The 24414-nt window shown below is 35.3% G+C and overlaps 1 protein-coding gene across 9 annotated transcripts in view; it reads right to left on the bottom strand.

Moving 5' to 3' along the window:
- The window catches only part of MTHFD2L (methylenetetrahydrofolate dehydrogenase (NADP+ dependent) 2 like), a 130359-nt gene that overhangs the window by 31205 nt on the left and 74740 nt on the right, over positions 1-24414 (bottom strand). Inside the window, exon 8 of one of the 9 annotated variants that reach the window (XM_067035833.1) lies at positions 23146-23756. The exons of 7 other annotated variants lie outside the window; for them this stretch is intronic. In XM_067035833.1, coding sequence (XP_066891934.1) covers positions 23658-23756 — 99 coding nt within the window. In that variant the 3' untranslated portion in view covers positions 23146-23657. Of the gene's footprint in view, positions 1-23145; positions 23757-24414 lie in introns of those variants that run through there. One more of the 9 variants, XM_067035835.1, reaches the window with a different exon arrangement.

Genomic DNA, 24414 nt, shown 5'->3' with positions numbered 1-24414 from the left:
GTGAATTTAAAACATAAGAATGGGAATTAACAGCACAGGAAGAGAGAAAACAAGCAGCCCAAATCATCAGTTTTCAAAATCAACCAAGATCTCTAAAACAGAGAAGTCTGTTTAGACTTCTCTAAAGTCTAAAGGGGGGATGGGTAGCTGGGGTCTTTACTGGCTGACAATGTGTTAATTCAAGATAGCCATCTTTGAAGTGGATGCTTCTTTGAAGTGGATGGTTCCACAATTTAGGCACTTGCATTATAAAAAGAAAAGCCAACTGTCAGGGCTTGCACTATGCACCTCCTTTAAGTATTCAAGCATCAGCTATGATAACCTGTGTTTATTGACTCAGAGAAGTGACACAGACAAGAAAGAGAAGCAGAGAAGAAAAAATTTGCTCCCTGGCTCCTGGATTTCAAAAGACTAGCACTTTAGAAGTGGTGGGGAGGAGGAAATTTTCTTTTACCCTTCTAAGTTCATCTGGCTGGTCTATGGATTAAATTTATATGAGACAGATTAGCAGAAGTAAATCACATAAAAGTTTAATAACTTGTATACATGGGAGAGACCCAGGAAAACTGAGTAATTCACCAAAATGGCAAAAACCCTCACTTAAATACCATCTTCAGCTAAAGACAAAAGTGGATGCTGGGAGTTTGGGACTTCAAAGAAAAGAAAGGCAATTCACAGGGAGATGGAAAAACAAATGTTTGGTAAACAAATGTTTGCTGGACCATGCACAGATGATGGGACAGAGTGGACTCTGATCTCTAGGCCCTGCCACGTTTCCCTCATCACACCTAGCGCATTATTTTTTGCTGGTGATAGCTCTATTCTGGGAACAGGCCCTTCAACTAAATTCTTTTAGGCAGTTAAATAGAAGGTAACAAGAAAAACTTCTTGAATCTTCTGTTTCTTAAAAATAATCAACCTAAATTAATCCTCATGCCAAAGAAACACATTCTGGGGTGGCAAATTTTGCTCCCCTGCAAAAGAGTAGAGAGACTCAAACTAGAAAAATGGGAGTGCTAAATATGAAGAGTCAGGAAATTTGGAAGAAGTGATGAGAACTTAGACTTAAGAGGTTCCCAGGGACAGGTTGCTAGTCAAATTGCCTAGAGCTGTGTCTTGGAGAACTGGCAAAAAATCCAGCATTGGTTTGAGATATCCAAAAACAAAGGGACATTTTCCTCATAGCCTGTGTAGAAGTTGAGGAAGTGTCATGGCCCCAAATAATTAAATGGATGCAAGGAGGGCCTAGGAAGATGCTTTAGACACTTATTTAGAGTTTCCTGTAGCAGAGTGATAAAGCCACTAGAAAGAAATTGACCAGTGTCTGTGCAGATAGTTGGCAAGAACCAAATAAGGTGAAAGACATCTTATTGGATACCAATTTAGAAACATAATAGTGAGAACTAAATACCCCCACCATGCCTTGGTACTTACATGGCAACCTCAGGAAAGAGGGAAGTGTTTAATAGATGCTTAAGTATACAGTGGTTTGGATACCTGGCCACCAAATAACAGAAATGTTTTTAGAATTAAATCAGGTCTACAAATACCAGAATCTCAAGCATAAAAAACTGACTTTAATCTAACATGTTTAAGTACTTTGGAAGGACAATTTAACAGTGCTTTGCTTGCTAAAAGAAAAACAAATAATGAAGGCTACATATGTGCAAATTAGGCAAACTGTATTTCTTCATCTACCACACAATGTATTGCTCTAGAAATCTTGCTGTACAAATCTGGATATAGAGAACATTAAACTTAGCAGATTGTATGATACACCAAATTACTATTTTACTAACTTATATATTTAGAATTATCCGTAACAAAAATACTAGCCATGGCAAATTTTAAGTGCTTGTCTAGCTTCCTCTGTTCCCTGGCCAATATCTAAGACTCGGATTCAGACTCAGGCTTTATAGTTTAGTGCCTGGGTTACCTTGAAGAATTACGTGCCTAAGCCTTAGCTTTCTTACCTATATATTTAGAATAATTATAATAGTTACTTCCTAAGAATGGCTAGAGATGTGAATGAAATAATGTATATAAAGTGCTTAGCACATTGCCTGCCGCATAGAAAATATCCAATACATACTGAGGATATACCAGTTATTCATATATTATCCTGGACAAAACATTTGGAAAAAGAGAAAGTTCCTGTACATGCATATATTATGTTATAATCTACTATTTTTCAAACTGTGTGGGTTTGAAACAATCCAGTGCCAATCAGCATTTTTTTCAAAGGAATAGCACAGCATAATGTCCATGGCATAAATCAAAGAGCAAGACATATGGTAAAGGTAAGTATTCCTGTAAAAATTTGTCCTAATTAAACTCAAAAGCTTTTGCACAGCAAAGGAAACCATAAACAAAACGAAAAGACAGGGAGTTCCCTGGTGGTCTACTGGTTAGGATTCAGCGCTTCCACTACCGTGGCCTGCATTCAATCCCTGGTCGGAGAACTGAGATCCCACAAGCTACATGGCATAGCCAAAAAAACAAACAAACAAACAAAACTAAAAGACAGCCCACAGAATGGGAGAAAATATTTGCAAATGATGCAACTGAAAAGAGACTAATCTCCAAAGTTTACAAACAGCTCATGCAGCTTAATATCTAAAACACAAACAACCCAATCAAAAAATGGGCAGAATACCTAAACAGACATTTCTCCAAAGAAGACATAGAGGTGGCCAAGAGGCAAACATGAAAAGATGCTCAACAGCGCTAATTATTAGAGAAATGCAAATCAAACCTACATTGAGGTATCTCCTCACACCAGTCACAATGGCCATCATCAGAAAGTCTACAAAAAATAAATGCTGGAGAGGGTGTGGAGAAAAGGGAACCCTCCTACTGTGTTGGTGGGAATATAAATTGTTACAGCCACTATGGAGATTCCTTAAAAAACTAAAAATAGAGCTATTATATGATCCAGCAATCCCACTCATGGGCATATATCTGGAGAAAAACATGGCTCAAAAGGATACATGCACCTCTATGTTCACTGCAGTGCTGTTTACAATAGCCAAGACATGGAAGCAATCTAAATGTCTATCAACAGATGAATGGATAAAGAAAATATGGTACATCTATACAATGGAATATTACTCAGCCATTAAAAAGAATGAAATAATTCCATTTGCAGCAACATGGATGAACCTGGAGATTATCATACCAAGTGAAGTAAGTCTGACAGAGAAAGACAAATATTGTATGATATCCTCATATACAGAATCTAAAAAAATTATAAAATGAACTTATTTACAAAACAGAAACAGACTCTCAGACTTAGAAAACAAACTTATGGTTATCAAAGAGGAAAGGTGGGGGGAAGGAGTAAATTGGGAGTTTGGTATTGACATATACACTATAATTTTTAAAAGAGATAACTAACAAGGACCTACTGTATAGCACAGGGAACTCTGCTCAATATTCTGTAATAACCTAAATGGGAAAAGAACTTGAGAAAGAATAGATATAAGTATATGAATAACTGAATCACTTTGTGGTACAACTGAAACTAACACAATACTGTAAGTTGACTACAGTCCAATATAAAATATTTTTTTAAAAATTTTCTCTTATTTTATGAACATATATGTAAGTATATATAGCATTATGAAATGTTATATAATGCATTAAAGGCTAATTTTTATCCCCATTCCCCTATATTCAAATCCCTTACCATTTGACTATAAAAAATTAATAAACAGAAATATTAAATAAATAGAGTCAGAAGACCAGAAAGGGGAGTTCCCATGCCCTATGCTGATAGCAGAGCCCAACAGGAAGAAGAAAGACGTCCTCTTCTTTCCCGGCAAGAGCTCAACCAATGAGAGACTGTCACAACTCAGTCAATATAAAGCCACAGATGCTTTGTTTACTACAGTCTTCCCAACTTCCTTTTCCCCTCTATAAAAGAGTTCTCCTCTCTATTTTTTTGCTGGGATTTGCACATGGCTCACCATGGTTGCAGACCCTGAATTGCAATTCTTTGCTGACCTGGAATAAATCCATTTTTGCTGGAGAAATAACTGTCAGTCTATTTGTTTTAGGTCAACATGACCTTGTAGTTCCTTTATTTAAGAGGTGGAGTCTTTTTTCCAGTGCTTTGAATCTGAGCCTGGCCATGGAAATCAATCTAACCAATAGAACAGGGCAAAAATGACAGAGTGCCAGGAAAAATAGAAGAAATAGTTGTTTTCTATGTTTCATCCTTAAAGGGAATAATTCTAGTATTTAAAAATTGATTATATTTTTTCTATTTATTTTCAATTGATAACTTACATTAGATTAAGAAAATTTCCCATTGCAGAGCACAGGTTCTGGATGCACAGGCTCAGTGGCCATGGCTCACGGGCCCAGCTGCTCCGCGGCATGTGGGATCTTCCCAGACCGGGACACGAACCCGCATCCCCTGCATCGGCAGGGGGATTCTCAACCACTGCGCCACCAGGGAAGCCCCATTTTTTCCTTTTTAAATACAGACATTTGCAGCTATAAATTTCTATCTAAGCACTGCCTTAACTGCATTCCATAAGTTGTGCTGTGTTATGTTTTCATTTCCATTCAGTTTAAAGTAATTGCTAATTTTCCTTGTGATTTATTTTTTGACCCATTAGTTATTGAGTGTGCTGCTTAATTTCCACACATATGTGAACTTCCCAAATTCCTTTCCATTAACTGCTTTCTAATTTCATTCCATTGTCATTGGAGAACATACTTTATGTAATCTCAATCCTTTAAAATGTGTTGAGGCTTGCTCTAAATCCTAGTATATAGTTTATCCTGGAGAATTTTCCATGTGTTCTTGAGAATAATGTTTATTCTATTGTTGAGTGGAGTGTTCTAAAGATGTCTGTTAAGACTAATTAGTTTGTAGTGTTGTTCAATTCTTATATTTTCTTGTTGCTCTTCTAACTAGTTCTGCTATCCATTGTTGAAAGTGGGATATTGAAGTCTTCAACTATTGTTGTTGAATTGTCTATTTCTCATTACAATTCCATCTGGTTTTGCTTTATAGATTTTGCGGTTCTGTTTTTAGGTACATAAATGTTTATAATTGCTGTATCATCTAGATAGGTTGACAGTTTTTTCATTATAAAATGTCCCTCTTTATCTCTAGTAACTTTTTTGTTTCTTAGTTTTAAAGTCTATTTTGTCTGTTAGTATAGACACTCTTTTTTTTATGGTTGCTTTTTGCATGTATCTTTTTGCATCCTTTTAACTTTTTAAACTTTTTTTACAGTACACGGGCCTCTCACTGCTGTGGCCTCTCCCGTTACAGAGCAGAGGCTCCAGACGCGTAGGCTCAGCGGCCATGGCTCATGGGCCCAGCCACTCCGCGGCATGTGGGATCTTCCCTGACCGGGGCACGAACCCGTGTCCCCTGCATCGGCAGGCGGACTCCCAACCACCGCGCCACCAGGGAAGCCCATTAAACTATTCGTATTTTTGAATCTAAAGTGTCTCCTATAGACAATATATAGTTAAATCTTGCTTTTATACCAGTCTGACAATCCCTGCCTTTTGACTGGATTGCTTAATCAATTCATATGTAGTGTTATATTGGTAGGGCTGGATTTATGTTTGTCATTTTACATTATTTCTTGTATATATTTCACGTATTTTGTCTTCCTGTTTCTCCTTTACTGCTTTACTTTTTAATTGAGAATATTTTCTAGTGTAACATTTTAATTTCTCTAATTTTTTTCACTTTATTCTTTATTTATTTTCTTAGTGGTTACCCTAAAGTTTACAGTATACATACTAACTTATCAGAATTGACTCTAGATTTATCTTAATTTAGTGCCAATGAGATATAGAAATATTAATCCTAATATCTCTATTCCTTCCTCCCTTTTTTAGTTTATTATTATTATACATATTATATCTTATTACATCTTTATATGTTACAAACTCAACAATATATTGTCATAAATATTATTTTATATAACATTATGTCTTTTAGAATATATGAGAGAATATATTAGAGCAAGAACTAAATGTCACTTCTGTTTCTATTCATCTGTTCCTGTGGATTAAACTTACCACCTGGAGTCATTTCATTACAGTTTTGTTCTCATCTGCCTCCTTTGTATGCTATTATCAAATATATTACATTTGTATATGTTATAAGCCCATCAATACAATTATATATGTATTTTGTATGTATTTACTATTTAAATAAGAGAAGAAAAAAGAAATATACAGTTATATGTCTTTTATAATTACCTATGTAATTACCTTATTGGAGCTCTTTGGTTTTTTTGGCATGTGTGCATTTGAATTATTGTCTGGGGTCATTTGCTTTCAACCTAAAGAGGCTTCTTTAGTATTTCCTGTAAGGCAGGTCAGGTGGCAATTCTCTTAGTTTTTATTTATCTAGAAATGTTTTTTGCCTTCATTTTTGAGAGATAGTTTTACTAAATGTAAGATCCTTGTTTGACAGTTCTTCTTTCAGCACTGTAAATATGTTATCTCACTGTCATCTGGCCTCCATTGTTTCTGATGATAAATGAACTGTTAATTTTATTGAGGTTCCCTTATATGTAGTGAGTCATTTTTCTCTTGCTGTAAGGTTTTCTCTTTGCTTTTCAACATTTTAAGTATATGTTGGAGGGTGTATCTATTTGGGTTTATCCTAGTTGGAGCTTGGTGAACTCCTTGCATTTGTACATCAATGTTTTTCATCAAATTTGGGGAGTTTTCAGCCATTATTTCTTCAAACATTTTTTTCTACTCATTTCTTTCTCTCCTCTCGTTCTGGTAACTCCATCACACATATGTTGGTGTGCTTAATAGTTTTCCACATTTCTCTGAGGCCCATTCATTTTTCTTTATTATTTTTATTATCTATTCTTCAGATGGCACAAGTTTATTGATCTGTTTTCAAGTTCCCTAATTGTTTCTTCTAACAGCTCAAATCTACTATTGAACCTCTCTAGAAAATTTTTTCATTTAGTTATTTCACTTTTCAACTTCAGAATTTTCGTTTGGTTCTTCTAAATAATTTCTATCTCTTAATGATATTCTTTTTTACTAAGACACTGTTATCATGGCTTCCTTTACTTCTCTAAGCATGGTTTCCTTTACTTCTTTGTATATACTTACAATCGCTGCTTTGAAGTCTTTGTCTGCTAAATTTGACATCTGGGCCCTCTCAAAGGTATTTTCTTTTGCCTGCTTTTTTTCCCTATATATATATATATATATTGCTCTCACACTTTACTGTTTCTTTGCATGTCTCAAAATTTTGTTGAAAACTAGACATTTAAATACATATTATAGCAACTCTGGATATTGATCTACCCTACTTGAATTTCTTTTGTTGTTTTTATTCTTTATTTGTTTAGTGGCTTGGCTATACTACTTCAGTGAAATCTATTTTACCTGTAGTGTGCATCCTTTGATATCACTCTTCAAAGAGCACAGCCTTGGGCATAAACACAGTCACCATGGGATGACAGTGGTTTTAAAAAAGTTCTCTTTAACTATATATTTCTCTGATCCCTCTGGTAAGCTAGTCTTCCTCTATTGGTATCACACCCAGCCTTTAGACTCCACTAATTGTCTATTGATTGCTCTAGTATTTCAACAATACCTTGGGGAATAGACTGTTCTACAATCTGATTCAGTTAGAGTTAAACTTCTTTACAGGGGTAGTTTTCGAGGCCAATCTTTTGTTCCAACCACATGAGGTGTTTTCTTGCTTTATCTTTCCCTGTTTCTCTCTGTTAAACATATAGCTGATCTGTGATTTAGCTTGTAGCTTTCATGGACTACCAGCCTCTTAATTGTCTGCCACCAAAATCTTCATTGTATTTGACAGTGTCTTTAGGCTCGAACTTCCCTATACTCTCTCCAAATAAAATCATTTCCCTTAGGAAGAGTTATGGAGCTTTCTATTCTTGCAGCCTGCCTGTCCCCCTGGGTAAGAACTCTGAGCAACCTCTCTAGATCATTATTCTGCACTGATATTTATGTTCATATTATCATTACAAAAACTATTTCATTTCAATGATGAACTTTTAAACCAAATTTACTATAATATTCACTATAATGTCAGTTGTTTAATATTTTATAGAATAAAACTCTAAAAGCTTTACGTTGACTCCATGAATTCAATAAAAAAATCAAACCATTATTAAAATTAATTGAGTTTCTCTGCAGTGTCTGATATTTTTAAGCACACTTTTATTTTACTCAGCAGGTACCATGCATGCTGTTCAAAGAGAGGTGTCTTTGTGTCAGGAAAGAAGAGGGAAAGAAAGATGGCTTATCTCTGTCTTTCAAATTTAATCATGAATTAAAATAACAACTCTTTTCACTGCAAAGATGTGTCACATTATACTAGATGAGATGATGGTAAAGTCTGGAATTACAATATGGAAGTCACTGCATCCATTCTGGATTTTCAATACAATAATAACAATGCACACTACTACTACTAAAAATAAGAATATACATTATATATGTAACATTGTATATATATATATGTATATATATATATATATATATATATATATATATATATATATATATATACACACACACATATATGTGTGTGTGTGTGTGTGTGTGTGTATATATTCCAACACTAAACTAAATGGAATCCCAGATATGGAATAAGCTGGAACTATTCTGGAAAAATTGGAACATACAGACAATACTCTCCATGTATTGATTTGATTAAAAAGTGACATATTCACATGGTATCTTTCTCTGTTTATTTGGGTCCTCTTTAATGAGTTTCAGAGAAGAGCCAGAACTCCTAAAAATTTCAACTGATGAGGTTTTTTTGGTCCCACACTTTTACTCACTCTCCAGGGTCTTCCTCCCCACAAATCCAATACTATTATTGACTGGAAATTTTATTCCCAACTTATCAAACATGTTAAATTGAATTATTAATATTTTATATAGTCAGCGCTCAGATGATGTATAATTTTTTTGGTGGGGGACTTACCTTTACATCTTGTCTTCTACTTCTGTTTTTGGGACTCATTTTAAAGGAGATAAACTTTCTGAGTCCTTATGTATCTGGAAATTTCTTTGTTTCATCATCACTTCTGAGTGATAGTTCAGCCAGGTACAAATTTCTAAATTAAAATGTTTTTCCTCAAAATCTTGATGATAAGACTCCATTGTCTTCTGGCACCAAAACCATTGATAAGTAATTAATCTTCACTGCAGATTCTTATTTGTGTGTAGATACTCTCTTTTTCCATTGTATATTTTAGGATTGTCAATGCCCTGAAGTTTTCATCTTATGTACCTAAGTATAATTATTTTATTGTAACATTTTTCAGCACATGGTAAATTTTTTCAAACTCAGGACTCATATCCCTCTTTAGCTTCATAAAATTATCAGTGATCTTCCCTTAAAATGTTTTGTTTACATTTATCTTTAATATCTCCTTCTGGAGAAATTTCTTAATTTATCATCCATATCTCAAGCCATATATTCTAGCACTTTATCTCTTTGTGTTTAATTCTAGGATGAGTTCATTTTATTATTCCAGTGGATTTACTTTTCCTCTGTGTTAATTGTATTCAGCCTGCTTTAAAGTTTTCTTTTAATTTCAATAACAGTTCTTCATCTACAATGTTTCTAATTAATTATTTTTCATAATTATCTGTTCTTGCTGCATAACCCCCTTTTTCTTGTTTTTAAAATTTCATTCTTCTCTTGCGGTTGTAATCCCTTCTTCATCTTGCTAATGAAATCAAAATAACTTTTTTAAAAGTCCTTTCTGGTTGTACTAGTATGCTTATTTTCCTTAGTCAGCTTTTCTGTTTACCAAGTTTGTTGTTTGTCTTTTGTTATCTTTGTTAAGTGCTTGTATAGTCATCTTCCACAAGATATCTCCTCTTAGGGCATCCTGGTCTCTTACAGCAAGTTTGTGGTGGCCTCAACACAGGCTCTGCTGGTGGTCTGGCTCCAGAGCAGGCCTGGCACTCAGGGTTACACTCTTCACAGATCCACTTCCAGATTTGTTCCTGCTAGGGCGCAGATCCAGACTCCCATAACTATACAAGCTGTGCTGCAGGAGCCCCAAGCTATATGGCAGGTGGTACTGCTGTTCTAAGTTCAGCCAAGAGAGTAGAAAGCAGGTGGCACCTTTCCCAGAACCCAGTTTCACTCAAGCTGTGCAGATGTGATCCTGAGCTATGTGCACAACTTGTGTGTGCATAAAGATGCCAGCACTTTTTTCCAAGCATTCAGCCCTCTCCTACCCATGGGCTAACTTCACAGCTTCAGACTGTTCTGAATTTTATTTGTTCCTCATTGCTTTTCTCTTTTAATGGAATATCCTTATTCTATTCTACAGAGACCTACCTTTCTTATTTTCTAGAATAAATATGTTTATTAATTTTAAAAATGTTTTGCCATATTGTCAAATGATATACAAAACATTTTATTTCCCACTCTTCACTGAGGAGAAGAGAAAGGCTGATTCAATTTCAATTGACCAACATTCCAGTTCAGGTGTATCCTGAATTTTGAAACTTGGTTTCTCCACTGAAAAGGTCAGAAACATCTAGTTTTATATTACATTCAATTCTGGGAAAAACTATGGCTGGGTGTACCCGATGATGTGGCGTGATGAGCATGAAAGAAGTACCTGTGGGGAGGACAGATCTTCCAAATGTCGTGACATATCATTTTACAGTATTAAAAAATCCTATTCATTAATATCACCACTGCTCTCATGAGAAAAAACATTAAGTATTTGGAAACTGTCAAGCTCACAGTGGGGACACTGCTTTTGCAAAATTCTAAGTTTGCTTGAAATCAAACAATAGCCTAGATCACACAGCTAGTACAAGTCCACCACAACTCGCCTGGGTGCCTTTTGTACCTGCTACCAGTCTTTGCTTTCATATCTTCCTTCCCACTGACAAAAACAGACCAGTGAGCACTCTGATCCATTTCCTTCAAGCCCAATAGAAGGATCTGTCTTTAGCACCAAGCAAAGATTTCCCCACCCCATTCACCTTTCTGATCTGAGGGTCATGCCACTTTCCAGCACATTGGAAAGACTGTGGTGATGAATATAATGAATGATTTCATTCTTCACTTGAGACCCCACCCTCCACAAACAGAGAGTGTCACAACCTTAGCATATAATCATCCCATAACAACAGTTGGGACAAATAGTAACAAGAGGATTGTTCTGTCACACCTATCAACAAACTGAAACGGTGTTAATTCTAAGTTTGGTCCTCCATAAAGCATAACAACAATGTTATTAAACAATATTTGGAGCCAAACCTTATGGAGTCCACTACCATAGATGGGGTCAGTATGCAAGCCAAAGTCAAGAAAGAATGGGCACCTTGAAAGAACAAGAAATACTCTCTGTTCTCTTAGGGATTTAATGGGTGGGTCTGTTACCTTGCCTACAAGCTTTGTTTTGAGAGAATAACTAGTTGCTTATATCATTGTCTGTGATGCAAGGACCACAAAATTAAGGGCAACACATTCATATTCATTTGGAAACATTAAAACTATCCAGAGCATGGAACTCTGAAGAAGCTTGAGATGAAAGGCAGGAAATCAAGGGAATAATTTTTTGAGGTTAAAAAAAAAAACCTATTAAAAACAAACAAATGAAACTAAATAATAAAACTAAATACCAAAAAAAAAAATCCAATGCTTGTTTTAAAAAATGAAGAAAATCCACACAAAGGGATTTGAGAAAGCTTCTCCATTAGGAACTAGTAGTTACACAGTAGGGTAATCAGGTTTGCCACTTGGTCTGTACCAGCATGCAGTCTGAGTCACTGGAAAGAACCTGGGCTTTGGAGGCAAACAGATCTCCACCTTGACAATTATAAATTGTGTGTTCTTATAATAATAGTAAGATTATATTCCACATTTATAAAAATAAACACAATGACACTTCCCAAAGCCCTAAATTTCTTGTAAAAATAAAATTAAGTAGATGAAAGCACAGAGCATGGTGCTTGGCATACAGCAGCATTTGATGAATGACAATTGTCTTTGTTTTCTTAGTTTTCTAACTGAAATCTCAGACACAATATGAATATTGTGTTGTATACAGCTTTAATGACATTAAGTTACCGTAAGTGACCTTATTTCTAGGTAATTAAAATGTCTTTCTTTATATAAGTTGCTTTCTTTATAAGTTACTTCAAACTTTTTTTTCAAAAAAGTCAAGGTATAATTAAATATCTTTAAATAAATGTCATTGTTAACTTCCTTTTGGCAATTTTAGCAATTTAATTTATTTTGTGAATATCCCTAGTTATTTGTTTAGGGTAAAAAACAAATATGGCTTAAAGGATCAAAACTGCGCCAGTTTTACCTGTTTTAGCCACTATTGTTATGTGACTATGATCTCCAGCTGATTCCAGGAAAGCAATGTCATAATCAGTAGGCCATTATTTTTGTTTCTTTGGTCAGGGGAGGGGAGGGGGGCCTTTCCCTTACATAATTATTCTAGGATTAGTGGTGCACCAACCATTTTCCATCTAGAGTTTACAGGCCAGAATCCCTAATGAGGCACATTGGATGATGAGAGAACATTTGATGAATATATAAGAATAAACAATAGGTAAAAAAAGATGTTGATTTGAGTTCTAAATTAATTCATTGGCCATGAAAACACACAAAAAATGTACAAGGAGTTACAGTTGGAGCATGTACAGTTGGAGCATGTAGTTTGCTAGAAACAAATATGGGTCTATGACAAAAAGAAACAGAGATGAAGGGATAATTTTTGCCCCTTTCAACAGATTACTGATTCCTAAAGAATGTCAGCCTCACTCTGTGAGATTATGCTCTTTAGCACTGCCATGCATTATGAATGGGACACATATGGCAGGCTGTTTTGTAAAAGCAGAACTGGAATAAAGATGTAGCAATACTCTACTTAAATAAGGAAAATGCCAAGTTTTTGCTATTTGAATATATGAATGTGAAATGTTCTTAATTGGCAGAGAGTTACAGAAGTGTAGATATAACTCTGGAGGCTTTGCAAATTTAAACTCATGCTTGTTTTTTGTCTTCCTTAAATATGCCCCTTGGGTTCTATTAAAAAGTGTTACTAATAAAATGTGGAGCGTGACCAACATAGCTGTAAATTCTTGAGAAACAGTTATTCACGCTTGATGCCTGCTCCTTCAATTATTATAACACCGGCACTTAAGAAAAAACAAATAAACAAGGAAAATAAAAGCACATCCCCACGTTCCAAAATTATGGCAACTATAACCGAAAGCAGAATGAAGAATCAAGATCAGGGGCTTTAGAATAAGACGGGGTTCCAAGTGCTGGTTCAGCTACTTCATTATATGACCATGGCAAATCAATTCACTATAAGCCTCAACTTTTTGCATCTATAATATAAGGATAATAAACTTACTAACCTCATAAGGGTGTTGTGAGATTTAAATAAGATGATGTTTCAGAAATGCTCAACAAATATTAGCCCTTATTACCATAATAGATAAACATTATGAACACTAATATTTAAATAAAATGATGAAAATCCTATACTGAAACTCTCTATTCAAAGATTATTTCCAAATCTGCTTGATAACAACCACTATGTTTTAAAAAATAATGTCCCATAAAACCGCGGTGGGGTGGGGATGGTGGTGTGCTGAATTGCGTGATTGGGATTGACATGTATACACTGATGTGTATAAAATTGATGGCTGGTAAGAACCTGCAGTACAAAAAACCAAACAAAAAAACAAAAAAACAACTAATACTAAACTTTCTTTGGGTTATTTGTATGGAAATATGTTAATATAAATGTTTCAGACATTACATGAAATTTCTAAAAATCTTATATGTTCTGGTATAATGTTATAAGTCATAATTCTAGTTATTACTTTAAAATGTATATCTCAGAAATAACTAAATTTCCTTGTCAATTGCATTATTATGAACTTTCATCATATCTTTAACCGTGGTCATTTTTAAGTCTTTTGTCATTTACAGACAGTTCTGGGTGTACTCTGATGCTTTTGCAAAAATGTTCCTATAAAAGGGTTTCATCTTCAAGGAATTCATGGAAAAGACTCTGACAAGTACAGGTTTCTGGTAACTGACTATACTGCTGAACTGAATGAATAAGCATTTTCAGAACTCTAATGGAAAACTGATGAATTCATAAAAGTGCTAACAAAAGATCAAGATAAAAAATTAATTACATGGGACTGAGTGAACTGATGAGGATGATTATAATTTTTGTGACTTTCTGTTTGAATACAAAAAGTCTCACAAGGACTCAGAGGCAAAAAATATACAAATCAATTTTCACTGCAAAGTAAAGAAGCTGTTACAGTGGAGGATTACTGGACTGAATGTCAATATTATGACATAGTATGAGTGTGCTTCATGTCTGGTAATTGCAATCATTGTTGCTTTTGTTGTGATCATCCATTTACAATGCTTGGTATCAGTTTATTTATCTCTTGTAAAAATAAAATACAGTGTGTGTATGAAAACAAAAAAATAAAATAAAATGGTAAAACATAAAAATAATGTCCCATGATACTCAAATATAAGAGGGTAATAATTATTTAATTATTTAATACCTCTCTTTTCTTCTAAGAGTTATTGTTTCAGCTAATACATTTAGGTGTTTAATGCATTTTAATTTAGTTTTTCTATATGATGTGAGGAAGGGATCCAATTTTAATTACTTGTATGTGGATATCTGCTTGTCCAAGTAAAATTTTTCAAAAACACTGTTCTTTCCCTATTGAATTATCTTAGTACATTTCTTCAAAATCAATTGATTATAAATGTAAAGGCTCATTTCTAAACTCTCAATTCTATTCCACTGAGGGAAATACACACACACACATACACACACCTATCTTATGCTTGTACCACATAAAGTATAGTACTATGGATACCATAGTTCTGTAGTAAGTTTTGAAATCATGAGTTGTAAGTCCTCCAACTTTCTTTTTGTTCTAAGATAGTTTTGGCAATTCTGGGTTTGCTGCATTTCTGTATGAATTTTAAGATAAACTTGTCAAGGTCTACAAAAAAGGCAACTGCAATATTGATAAGAATTGCATTGAATCTGTATAACAATTTGGATAGTGTTTCCATCTTAACAATGTTAAGTCTTCTGATTTATGACTATACGATATTTTTCCATTTATGTTGGTCTTCTTTAATTTAATACAAGTTATATCATTATTTTGTTAGATTTATTCATAAGCATTTTATTCTTTGTTGGTATTACTGGAAATTAAATTGCTTTCTGATTTTATTTCAGATTGTCCATGCTAATACATAGAAATAAAATTGGTAATGTATATTGATTTTTGTATTCTGCAAAATAAATAATAATGATAATGTCCCATGATACTCAAATATAAGAAGGTATTAATTATTTAATCATATTAAAAAAAACTTAAAGTCCCTATACATGCTTTTTTAGAAATGTCAAGGACTAGCTAGTGCTGGAGATGAATCAGATAAATTTGAAACTAAACAGGTTTTTCTAAGGTTTAAAATAATTAACACAGGGGCAAAAAATGACTGCCTCTATTCATTACAAAGCTTGCTTCAGTTAAAATCTGGATTTGTCTGCGACTGACTATAGTAGAATGAGGTATTAATGACATCTGGATAGCTCTAGGGGCTTGAGGCAAGAGGAAAGACCTTCAGCAGCAAGGAACATTCAAGACAGAATGGCAAAGGTAGAAAAAAGGAACCCAAATGAGAGCAGGTATAGGTTTTCCTTTCCTACCTCTTTCACTCATATTCTTGCCCCACTCCTTCCTCTTGGTGCTAATTGAAAACTAGATGACTTCTTTCTACTAAATTAATTTAAAAGCCAAAATTACCCTCAATTTCAGCATCACTAGGCCTTTCAGTTTCCCATCTGTTTTTATAAGTTTCATTGAGATATAATTTATATCCCATATAGTTTATCCATTTAATTCACATGTCTTTTCATTTCTTCTTTTCTCCCAAGAAGAGTCATTTAATTAGCACGCTTGGTACTTTGCAGGACACAAGCCATTTCAGCTTAGTACACCACTCCCACGCTCTTCTACCTTAAAAGGTTAACAGTCCCAGAAGACAACACGGACCACAGGCAGAATCTTGCCACAGACTGGGAATGGATAATCTTAATATTTATTTCATTTTACAATTGTGAAATCAGTACATCTTGAAGAATTTACTTGGAGAAATCAGAGAAAGATAAATAATCAATATTTATCTATCACCTATTAACCATTAGCCTGAGGTAACAACTCTTCTCAAGTTGTATTTTTTCATCTTTATTTTCTGTTGTCAATGTGTGTGTGTGTGTGTGTGTGTGGTTTTATTTAGATTTCTAGCATGTCTGTAACCTAATATAATTATTTTTTCAAAATATAATTGGTCTTAAGCATTCCTTCTTATAGCTACACCATCATTAATTAAATATTCCCATGTTGTTGGATGTTTAGGCTGTTTCCAACTTTTTGCTATGATAAATAAATCTGTGATGGATATCTTTGAATATTTCTCTGAAAACCTCCTTGTATTGCTCTTTAGGATAAACTCCTGGATGTAGTATTTTGAGACCTAAGATAATGTCTGTTCACAAGCTTATATCTGAAACAAGTTTTAAAGTCTATTTATTTGTGTTTGAAGAAATTTACTCAGGTTTACAATCTCATCTAATGCCCACAGTAAACTAATGCCATTTACTAAGTTCTTTTCAAGCCATACAGAGCTTCCACTAAAAAGTCAGAAATTGTATCATAAAGCAGAGGAGGGGGAAACTCCTTTGAAGTTGTTTTTTATTAAAAAAAAAAAAGTAAATTTGGGGTGACATTTTAATGACCTAAAAGAACTTATGTTACTCTTAATGTACAAAGAGGAATTCTCATTCATTCTGACATGGTGTATCACATTATTTTTTATTTATTTATTTATTTATGGCTGTGTTGGGTCTTCGTTTCTGTGTGAGGGTTTTCTCTAGTTGTGGCAAGCGGGGGCCACTCTTCATCGCGGTGTGCGGGCCTCTCACTATCGCGGCCTCTCTTGTTGCAGAGCATAGGCTCCAGAAGCGCAGGCTCAGTAATTGTGGCTCATGGGCCCAGTTGCTCCGCGGCATGTGGGATCTTCCCAGACCACGGCTCGAACCCATGTCCCCTGCATTGGCAGGCAGATTCTCAAGCACAGCGCCACCAGGGAAGCTCACATTATTTTTATGACTATCCTAAGTATCCTGTGAAAGATGTATGTTATGTGTCCTTTGTTTTTGTGTGTGTGTGTGTTTTACAGAGACAAGGAATCTTCCTGCCTATCTTTAAAATAAGTGTAAGTATGAATTATGAGACACATACAACAGAAACATGATGGAAATACAACTGCCCTTTTTTTGCAATGTAATGTGCGATCCCTGATATTGATTTCTATCTTGATTGAAAAGGCACACATTAGGAAGATACTAAGAGCAGATTGGCTGCAATCTGCACACTCAGAGAAGAACTATGACTTATTTAAATGTATTCCAACCACAGTCATAAAGCCCAGACCCATGCATAGTTACTCATTAATGTTCAAGTTTTGTAACAAAGGTAAGTCATTCTAAAATAATCAATTATTAAGTAACCAAATCAGAAATACATTAGAGAGGAAACGGAGGAAATGCACTTAGGTGAAAGATGGAGAGCCAGAGCCAGAAACATTTCTCTGAATATATACATGGGTGAGAAGAAAGGACTTTCACAGAAACCTGCCTGAGAAGATCTATGGCAACACAGTGATTTCTTCCTTCTTGCTGCCCTCCTTCAGAACCAAAGCCACACCTAAAGAAGGTAGCTAGGTGCAGTCAGATTCTCCATAGCCTATTTCAAACACCACCTCTGTATAGATTATTACACAAGCATCGATGTCTGATATTTCATCCCAGAATTTTTTTAAAAAAGTAGCTTCAGATGTGCAGTGTTATTGCAAAGCCACAACTAGTAATGACTGACTCTAGATCTAATGAAATCATTTCACTTTCTGCCAGTCATCACACATTTGGGAGAGACATTCATCAATACCACAAATCCGAATGTACCGCAGGAATGATGACTTCACCAAAGAAGGGCTCATACTGTTACCCACACGAGAAAGTAAAGCAATGGTGTTTTCTCGTTCTTTCACTGAGGACAGTCATCACCTCTCAGCCGTTTCTCTGCCTTCTCCCTACTTTACCTTTGAATTCTGCACCTGTAAGCTCTGAGCCAATGTTGTTGATGCAATGCTATATTAAGCATATTAATATTGCAATGCTATATTAAGCTTTTCAGCCCTAAACAAGGTTTTAAGGAGGATCTAAGTTTGAATGGATCCTGAAGAGGTCATCTGCCCGGATGAAGGCTTTTTTCAAGTTTTAGGAAAAAACCTTAAACCAAGATAAGCACCTGACTTCTAAAGAAGGAAGTTTTATTCATTTAACAGTGAGTTTTCTAGTTTCCAATGTAAGGTTCTTCAGGAGGTACAAGAAATACAATGATACATGAGAAATGGTCCTGGCCACTGGAGGTCACAATGCATAGGAGGAACATCAATACTATCCCCTATTGTGGTCACCTTCAGTGCTGTCCCACTTGTAATCCGTACTGTTCTTTATTCATCACATATCTCATCTAGGTCCTCTGTATTGCCATTCTCCTTTTCCTCTGTCACTATCTTGTTACACTTCAAAATTTGCGATGTGATGCTTGAAAGAAGACTTTTCTACTTTAAATGAAGGCACCCACTGTCACCCCATGTTAGCATCATGTATTTAAATTTTACATAATATTAAGGCATATTTTATGCCTTACATGGGTCTTGTTAAACAGCTTTGTTACAGCTATAAACAATGACTTGATACAGCCTCATATAAAGTAAGGGCTACTAAAAAATTAATAAACTAGAAAGAGGTAAGTCCACTGAAGGCATGGTAAAAAGAAAATGCCTTAAACCTCCTCTTCAGTGTAGTCCAGATAGCATTTATTGGAGTCACCTGTTGAAGTGCGTCATAATATTCAAGGGGCATATTCAAAAGGGCACAGAAGCTGTAGAGTAGATTTTAAATCATCTACTGATAACCAGGGAAAATATCATGGCTTTACGCACCACTCTTTATTCAATATGGATTAGATACCCTACAACCTATTGGTTTTCAATGCAGAGAGAATAATTTGCTAACAGAGGGGTAGAGGATTTTTAATCTCTACTACCATGTAGACTCTGAATGTCACACCCATGTCTGCCTTGACCAGACCCTCCAGAGAGTTGAATAGACAGCATAGGGGTGTAATAATAAATAGAAAAAAAAAATAGACTGGATGACCAGGAAAAAAATAGCCTAAATGGCCAGGGAAAACTATAGAGCATATCCAAAGTATGTAGAACTTTTGTTTCAGGTCCTAGTTTTTAAAAAATAAGAATGAATTTAAGTCAATAGATGGTTCAAGCAAAAATTAAGCAGCCCAGCCTCAGAAATCAGATAATCAGACCATAAAGAACTGAAAAAATAATTTGTTCTTGTTTTACAAAGTATTAAAATAATTAAATAATAAGGATGAGAAATACATGGTTACTGAACCCAGGCTCCCTGGTGAAAGAAATTATATGAAGATACAATAGTCTGTGAGAATTGAGGCTGGAAAAAGCAAGTCAACTGGGAAACCTAGCCAAATCATATAATGGAAATCAAATGCATTGAAGGATAAAGGATGATCATGACAAGTCCACTAGGCACATACCAGAAACACAAGCTCAAACAGAAAATACAAGCCGTGAGAAACATTTATTAATGATGTTTATAAGTTTATATGTGGAAAAATTCAACATTTATGAAGTTAAGACAATCATTCTATTTTTAGAGCATAATTTTGCCTCTACTATATGGTGTATTTTGTTTTCCCAAAGATGTTTTCTCATGTTACTCAAAAAGTACTTTCAAAGATGATAAAGAGTGGAGTTATAAGGGAATAACAAGTATGAAACAGCAAAGCTTCAGGAAAAAAAAACCACAATATTTTTCCTACACAATTATTCAAAGTGAATGCCGCAGCAAGAATAGGCCATCCTTGGGCTTCCCTGGTGGCGCAGTGGTTAAGAATCTGCCTGCCAATGCAGGGGACACGGGTTCGAGCCCTGGTCTGGGAAGATCCCACATGCTGCGGAGCAACTAAGCCCATGAGCCACAACTACTGAGCCTGTGCTTCTGGAGCCTGTGCTCCGCAACAAGAGAGGCCGTGATAGTGAGCGGCCCGCGCACCGCGATGAAGAGTGGCCCCTGCTTGCCGCAACTGGAAAAAGCCCTCGCACAGAAACGAAGACCCAACACAGCCAAAAATAAATAAAAAAATTTATTTTTTAAAAACAGAATAGGCCATCCTTCATTAGCACTGGTTATGCAGAGGCAAAAAGGAAACATATGGAACTTATACCAACCAATAAGCGTCAGATATGACAGGACTGCTCAATCCACACACCTTCGTTCTTAAAAAAGCTATTTAACAACACTCATGTAAGGCATAAAATATACCTAATATTATGTAAAATTTAAATACATCATGCTTACATGGGATAATATTGGGTATCTTTATTTAAAGTAGAAAAGTCCTCTCAAGCACCACATTGTGAATTTTGAAGTGTAACAAAATAATAAAAGAGAAGGTGAATGGCATTGATTGTATAAATAATTGTTTTGTATAAACAAACTCACTCTTATGGTTTTATCCGTGCTTCAGTGTCTGATACCATTGATGCTAATGACTTCCAAACCTATCCAGATTAGAGCTTTCTCCCTCACTCCAAATCCATATATCTCAATCCTCTACTGGACTTCTCCACCTGAATATACCAAGAGTGTTTCAAATTTAACAAGTTTAAATGGGATTCATCATCACCTCCCACCCTCTCATCTTCTTCCCCCACCCCCAAACCTTGCTTCCTTTCTGTATGCTCTTCCTCGATACTGGTAACACCATAGGCCCAGGATCCAAAGCCAGAAAGTCTTTCTAGTCTACTTTCTGTTTCTCTGATTTTTCAACTATTCCTGTATTAGTTTAGAACCACATCAATGCTATTTCCAGTCTCATCCTTTCCCAGGGGCTACCAGAGTAGCCATTCTAAAATTTAAATATTATCATGTTATTCCAACACTTACAACTATTTAAAGGTTACCCATAACCTACAGGATAAATTCCAAATCTTTTCATTTATTTTGCTGTCTGGTCCTTCCCAGATGCTTAATTTCATTTTTCACCACTCACAGACAGGCATCTATCATTTTGAAATAGTTAAAATGTTTTTGATATATGCATAGTGTTTTATAGCTTTAATCTACCAAAAGTCCTCTTTCCTTTCATTTTTCCCAGGGAGTTTCTGTTCATTCTGTGGGATGGGACCCACTCAATCATTTCATCTTCAGAGTCAGTGAAACACAGCTGTCACTCCTCCTCAGTGGCTCTTTCTCTCTGTCTCTGTCTTTCTGTCTCTGTGTCTCTGTCTCTCTTGGACTCTGTCTCTCTCTCTTCTCTCTGTATTGTCTCTCTTTCTCTCTGTTTCTCTCTTCCTAGATGATAGATAGCCAGACATATACATATCTACACACACCTCTAATACTATGTCAGTGAACCATATTACCCTAATTTGTTTGTACTTCTTTCTCCTCTGCTAGGCTCTGAATTTCCCAAGAGTTGAAACTATAATTTATGTATCTTTGTTTTCCAGAAACTGATGTAGGCCCTAATATATGTAGTGGCAAAATTAGTATCTGTTCAAAAAATGTATGAACCCAAGGAAATGTGTACAGACTTCTACACTACAGCACTGTTTATAATAGCAATAAATTGGAAATAACATTCATATCCATCAACAGAAAATGGATACTTAGTCAAGTGAGTATTATACAACTAGTGCTACATGTATTTACATGAGCAAATCTCCAAAACGTAATGCTAATCAGAACAAGTTGCAGAAATGTACAGCATGTAGAATTGAAAACATACATAATATTCAGATCTAACAAATCCAGTTGATGGTTGTATAGGTGTTAACATTGTTTTCTTGTTATTTTTATGCATATTTTAAATATTTCACAATATAAATTTCTTATAGACTTGGCCATAAAAACATAACAGAGTAATAATAACAATGGCCAGAGACATTTCTTGAAAGGGCCTTTCCCCTTTGTGATATACATATATGTAACCAAGTAAAATTAAGTATAAACAACATATCATTTAACAATATAAAACACAGTTCAAAGGAAATCTGTATTTCTTCATAATAAAGAAAGGTCTTTGATTTAATTGCTCTTTACCAAAGAAGTTCTTTTGGATACTGCTATGGACACTTGCTTTATTCATGAAAATTAGGAAGTATATATATGTGTAAGAAAAGAATCTCCAAAGGAAAAAAATCAGTCTCTGATTATCATGTACTGATACCATCAAATGAAAACATTTGGAGATGAAAGATTGCATAAGTCCATGCAATTATAACAAGCTGAAATATATATATATATATATATATATATATATATGGGTCTCAAGTAAATGAAGAAATTAAACCTTGGGATGCTTCCAGATGCTCATTCTGGGGGGAATGTTTTTGCTTAGGATAACATGGGTCAAGGAAAAATGTAAGAGTAAAAGTTTATATACACCTTTCACAGCATATATATCAAAGTACCAGCAACTTAAATAAGCCCTTTAGTGCTAGATGATAAATTTTTGTATATTTTCATTTAAAGCATACTGTAGTATTAGTCATAGAGTCATAACATGACAAATTGAAGGGAAGAGAAACTACATTCATTTAGTACCAATCATGTGCTAGGCACTTAATTCTTATAGCAGACTGTACCACTAGTATTACTACCTCCATTTTATAACAGTTGAAAATGAAGTCCAGAGAGTTAAATCTGATTTTTAAGGTTAAAACTGAAATTGAACCTAGATCCTCCTTACTTTAAAGGCAAGCTTCTTTTACTGCAATACCCTGCCTCATATTCTAGTCCCTTTCTCTTTACCCCACAGAATACCATCTTCTTGTATATGTATCCCTAAAGCCTCGTAGTGTACCTATTTGTAATAATAACAGGCCTAGAGAATGGGTTACAAATGATACTCATATATCAACTTTGTAGGTGTTAAAGCTGTTTAATTACACACATGTAAGGCATGAAATATTATATACACATATATGAATACTATATACACATATACAGCTTTTGTTATACACAAAGGTTTAAATGTTAATTTTGGTTTTGAGAATACAAGTAACCATTTATAAGCAAAGAAAAAACACCAATATAATAAATATTAAAGGTCCCTTTTGCAAATAATCTTAGGTATTTACAAAGATGGTCACAGTTGTTTACTGCAATATTCATAATAGTAAAAAACTGGGAACAACCTAAAAGTCCAACAATCAAGAACTGAATAAATAAATTACAGTATGCTCATCATATAGAATACTATGGAGTCATTAGAAATCATGTTTTGGGGACTTCCCTGGTGATGCAGTGGTTAAGAATCTGCCTGCCAATGCAGGGGACATGGGTTTGAGCCCTCGTCCGGGAAGATCCCACATGCCGCAGAGCAGCTAAGCCCGTGCACCACAACTACTGAGCCTGCGCTCTAGAGCCTGTGAGCCACAACTACTGAGCCTGCGCGCCTAGAGCCCACGCTCCGCAATAAGACAAGCCACCACAATGAGAAGCCCGCACACAATGAGGAGTAGCCTCTGCTCGCCGCAACTACAGAAAACCCGTTTGCAACAACGAAGACCCAACACAGCCAAAAAGAAAGAAAGAAAGAAAGAAAGAAATCATGTTTTAGAATAATGCAGTTTATGAGAAAACACAGTGTGGAGCCCTAAAATACAAACTGTACACACCAGGTGAAAGAACTATTGTAAATATTTAGATTTCCATACAAATACAAAACAGTGGAAGGCCAAACAGCAAATTGTTAGCTGTGGTTGTCTTTGGCTGGGATTATGGGTTTTTCCCCTCTTATTGTCCATGCTTCCTAGGTTTTTACCTTAGGGATATATTACTGACATCAAGGAAAAAAATCAATAAGCAAGCGCCCTCTTATACATTGATGAAGCTTACTTATTGTAGACCAGGGAGGCTTTGCCTATGTGGTATCTCATTTGGGGATGGATTGTGGGGACTGGAGTGGGGACAGGGAGGAGGCAGAAAGAGAGAGAGGGAGACTGGGAGGGTGGGTAAAGGCCTGAGATAACAAATCCCTTAGCCCAAGTGCCTCCACCTCCCCCAGCTCCTCGCAAAGTCAGACTTCCAAAAGAGAGAGAGGCAACAAGGGACTCATCCAGGGACCACAGAGTACACAGCTATGAGCAAAGGCTCATGGCCTCATGAGAAGCCACAAATCTTAAGTGAAAATAAA

Source organism: Kogia breviceps, chromosome 6 (genome assembly GCF_026419965.1).
Source record: "Kogia breviceps isolate mKogBre1 chromosome 6, mKogBre1 haplotype 1, whole genome shotgun sequence".
Lineage (NCBI taxonomy): Eukaryota > Metazoa > Chordata > Mammalia > Artiodactyla > Physeteridae > Kogia > Kogia breviceps.
This window is presented reverse-complemented; position numbering and strand designations above follow the sequence as displayed.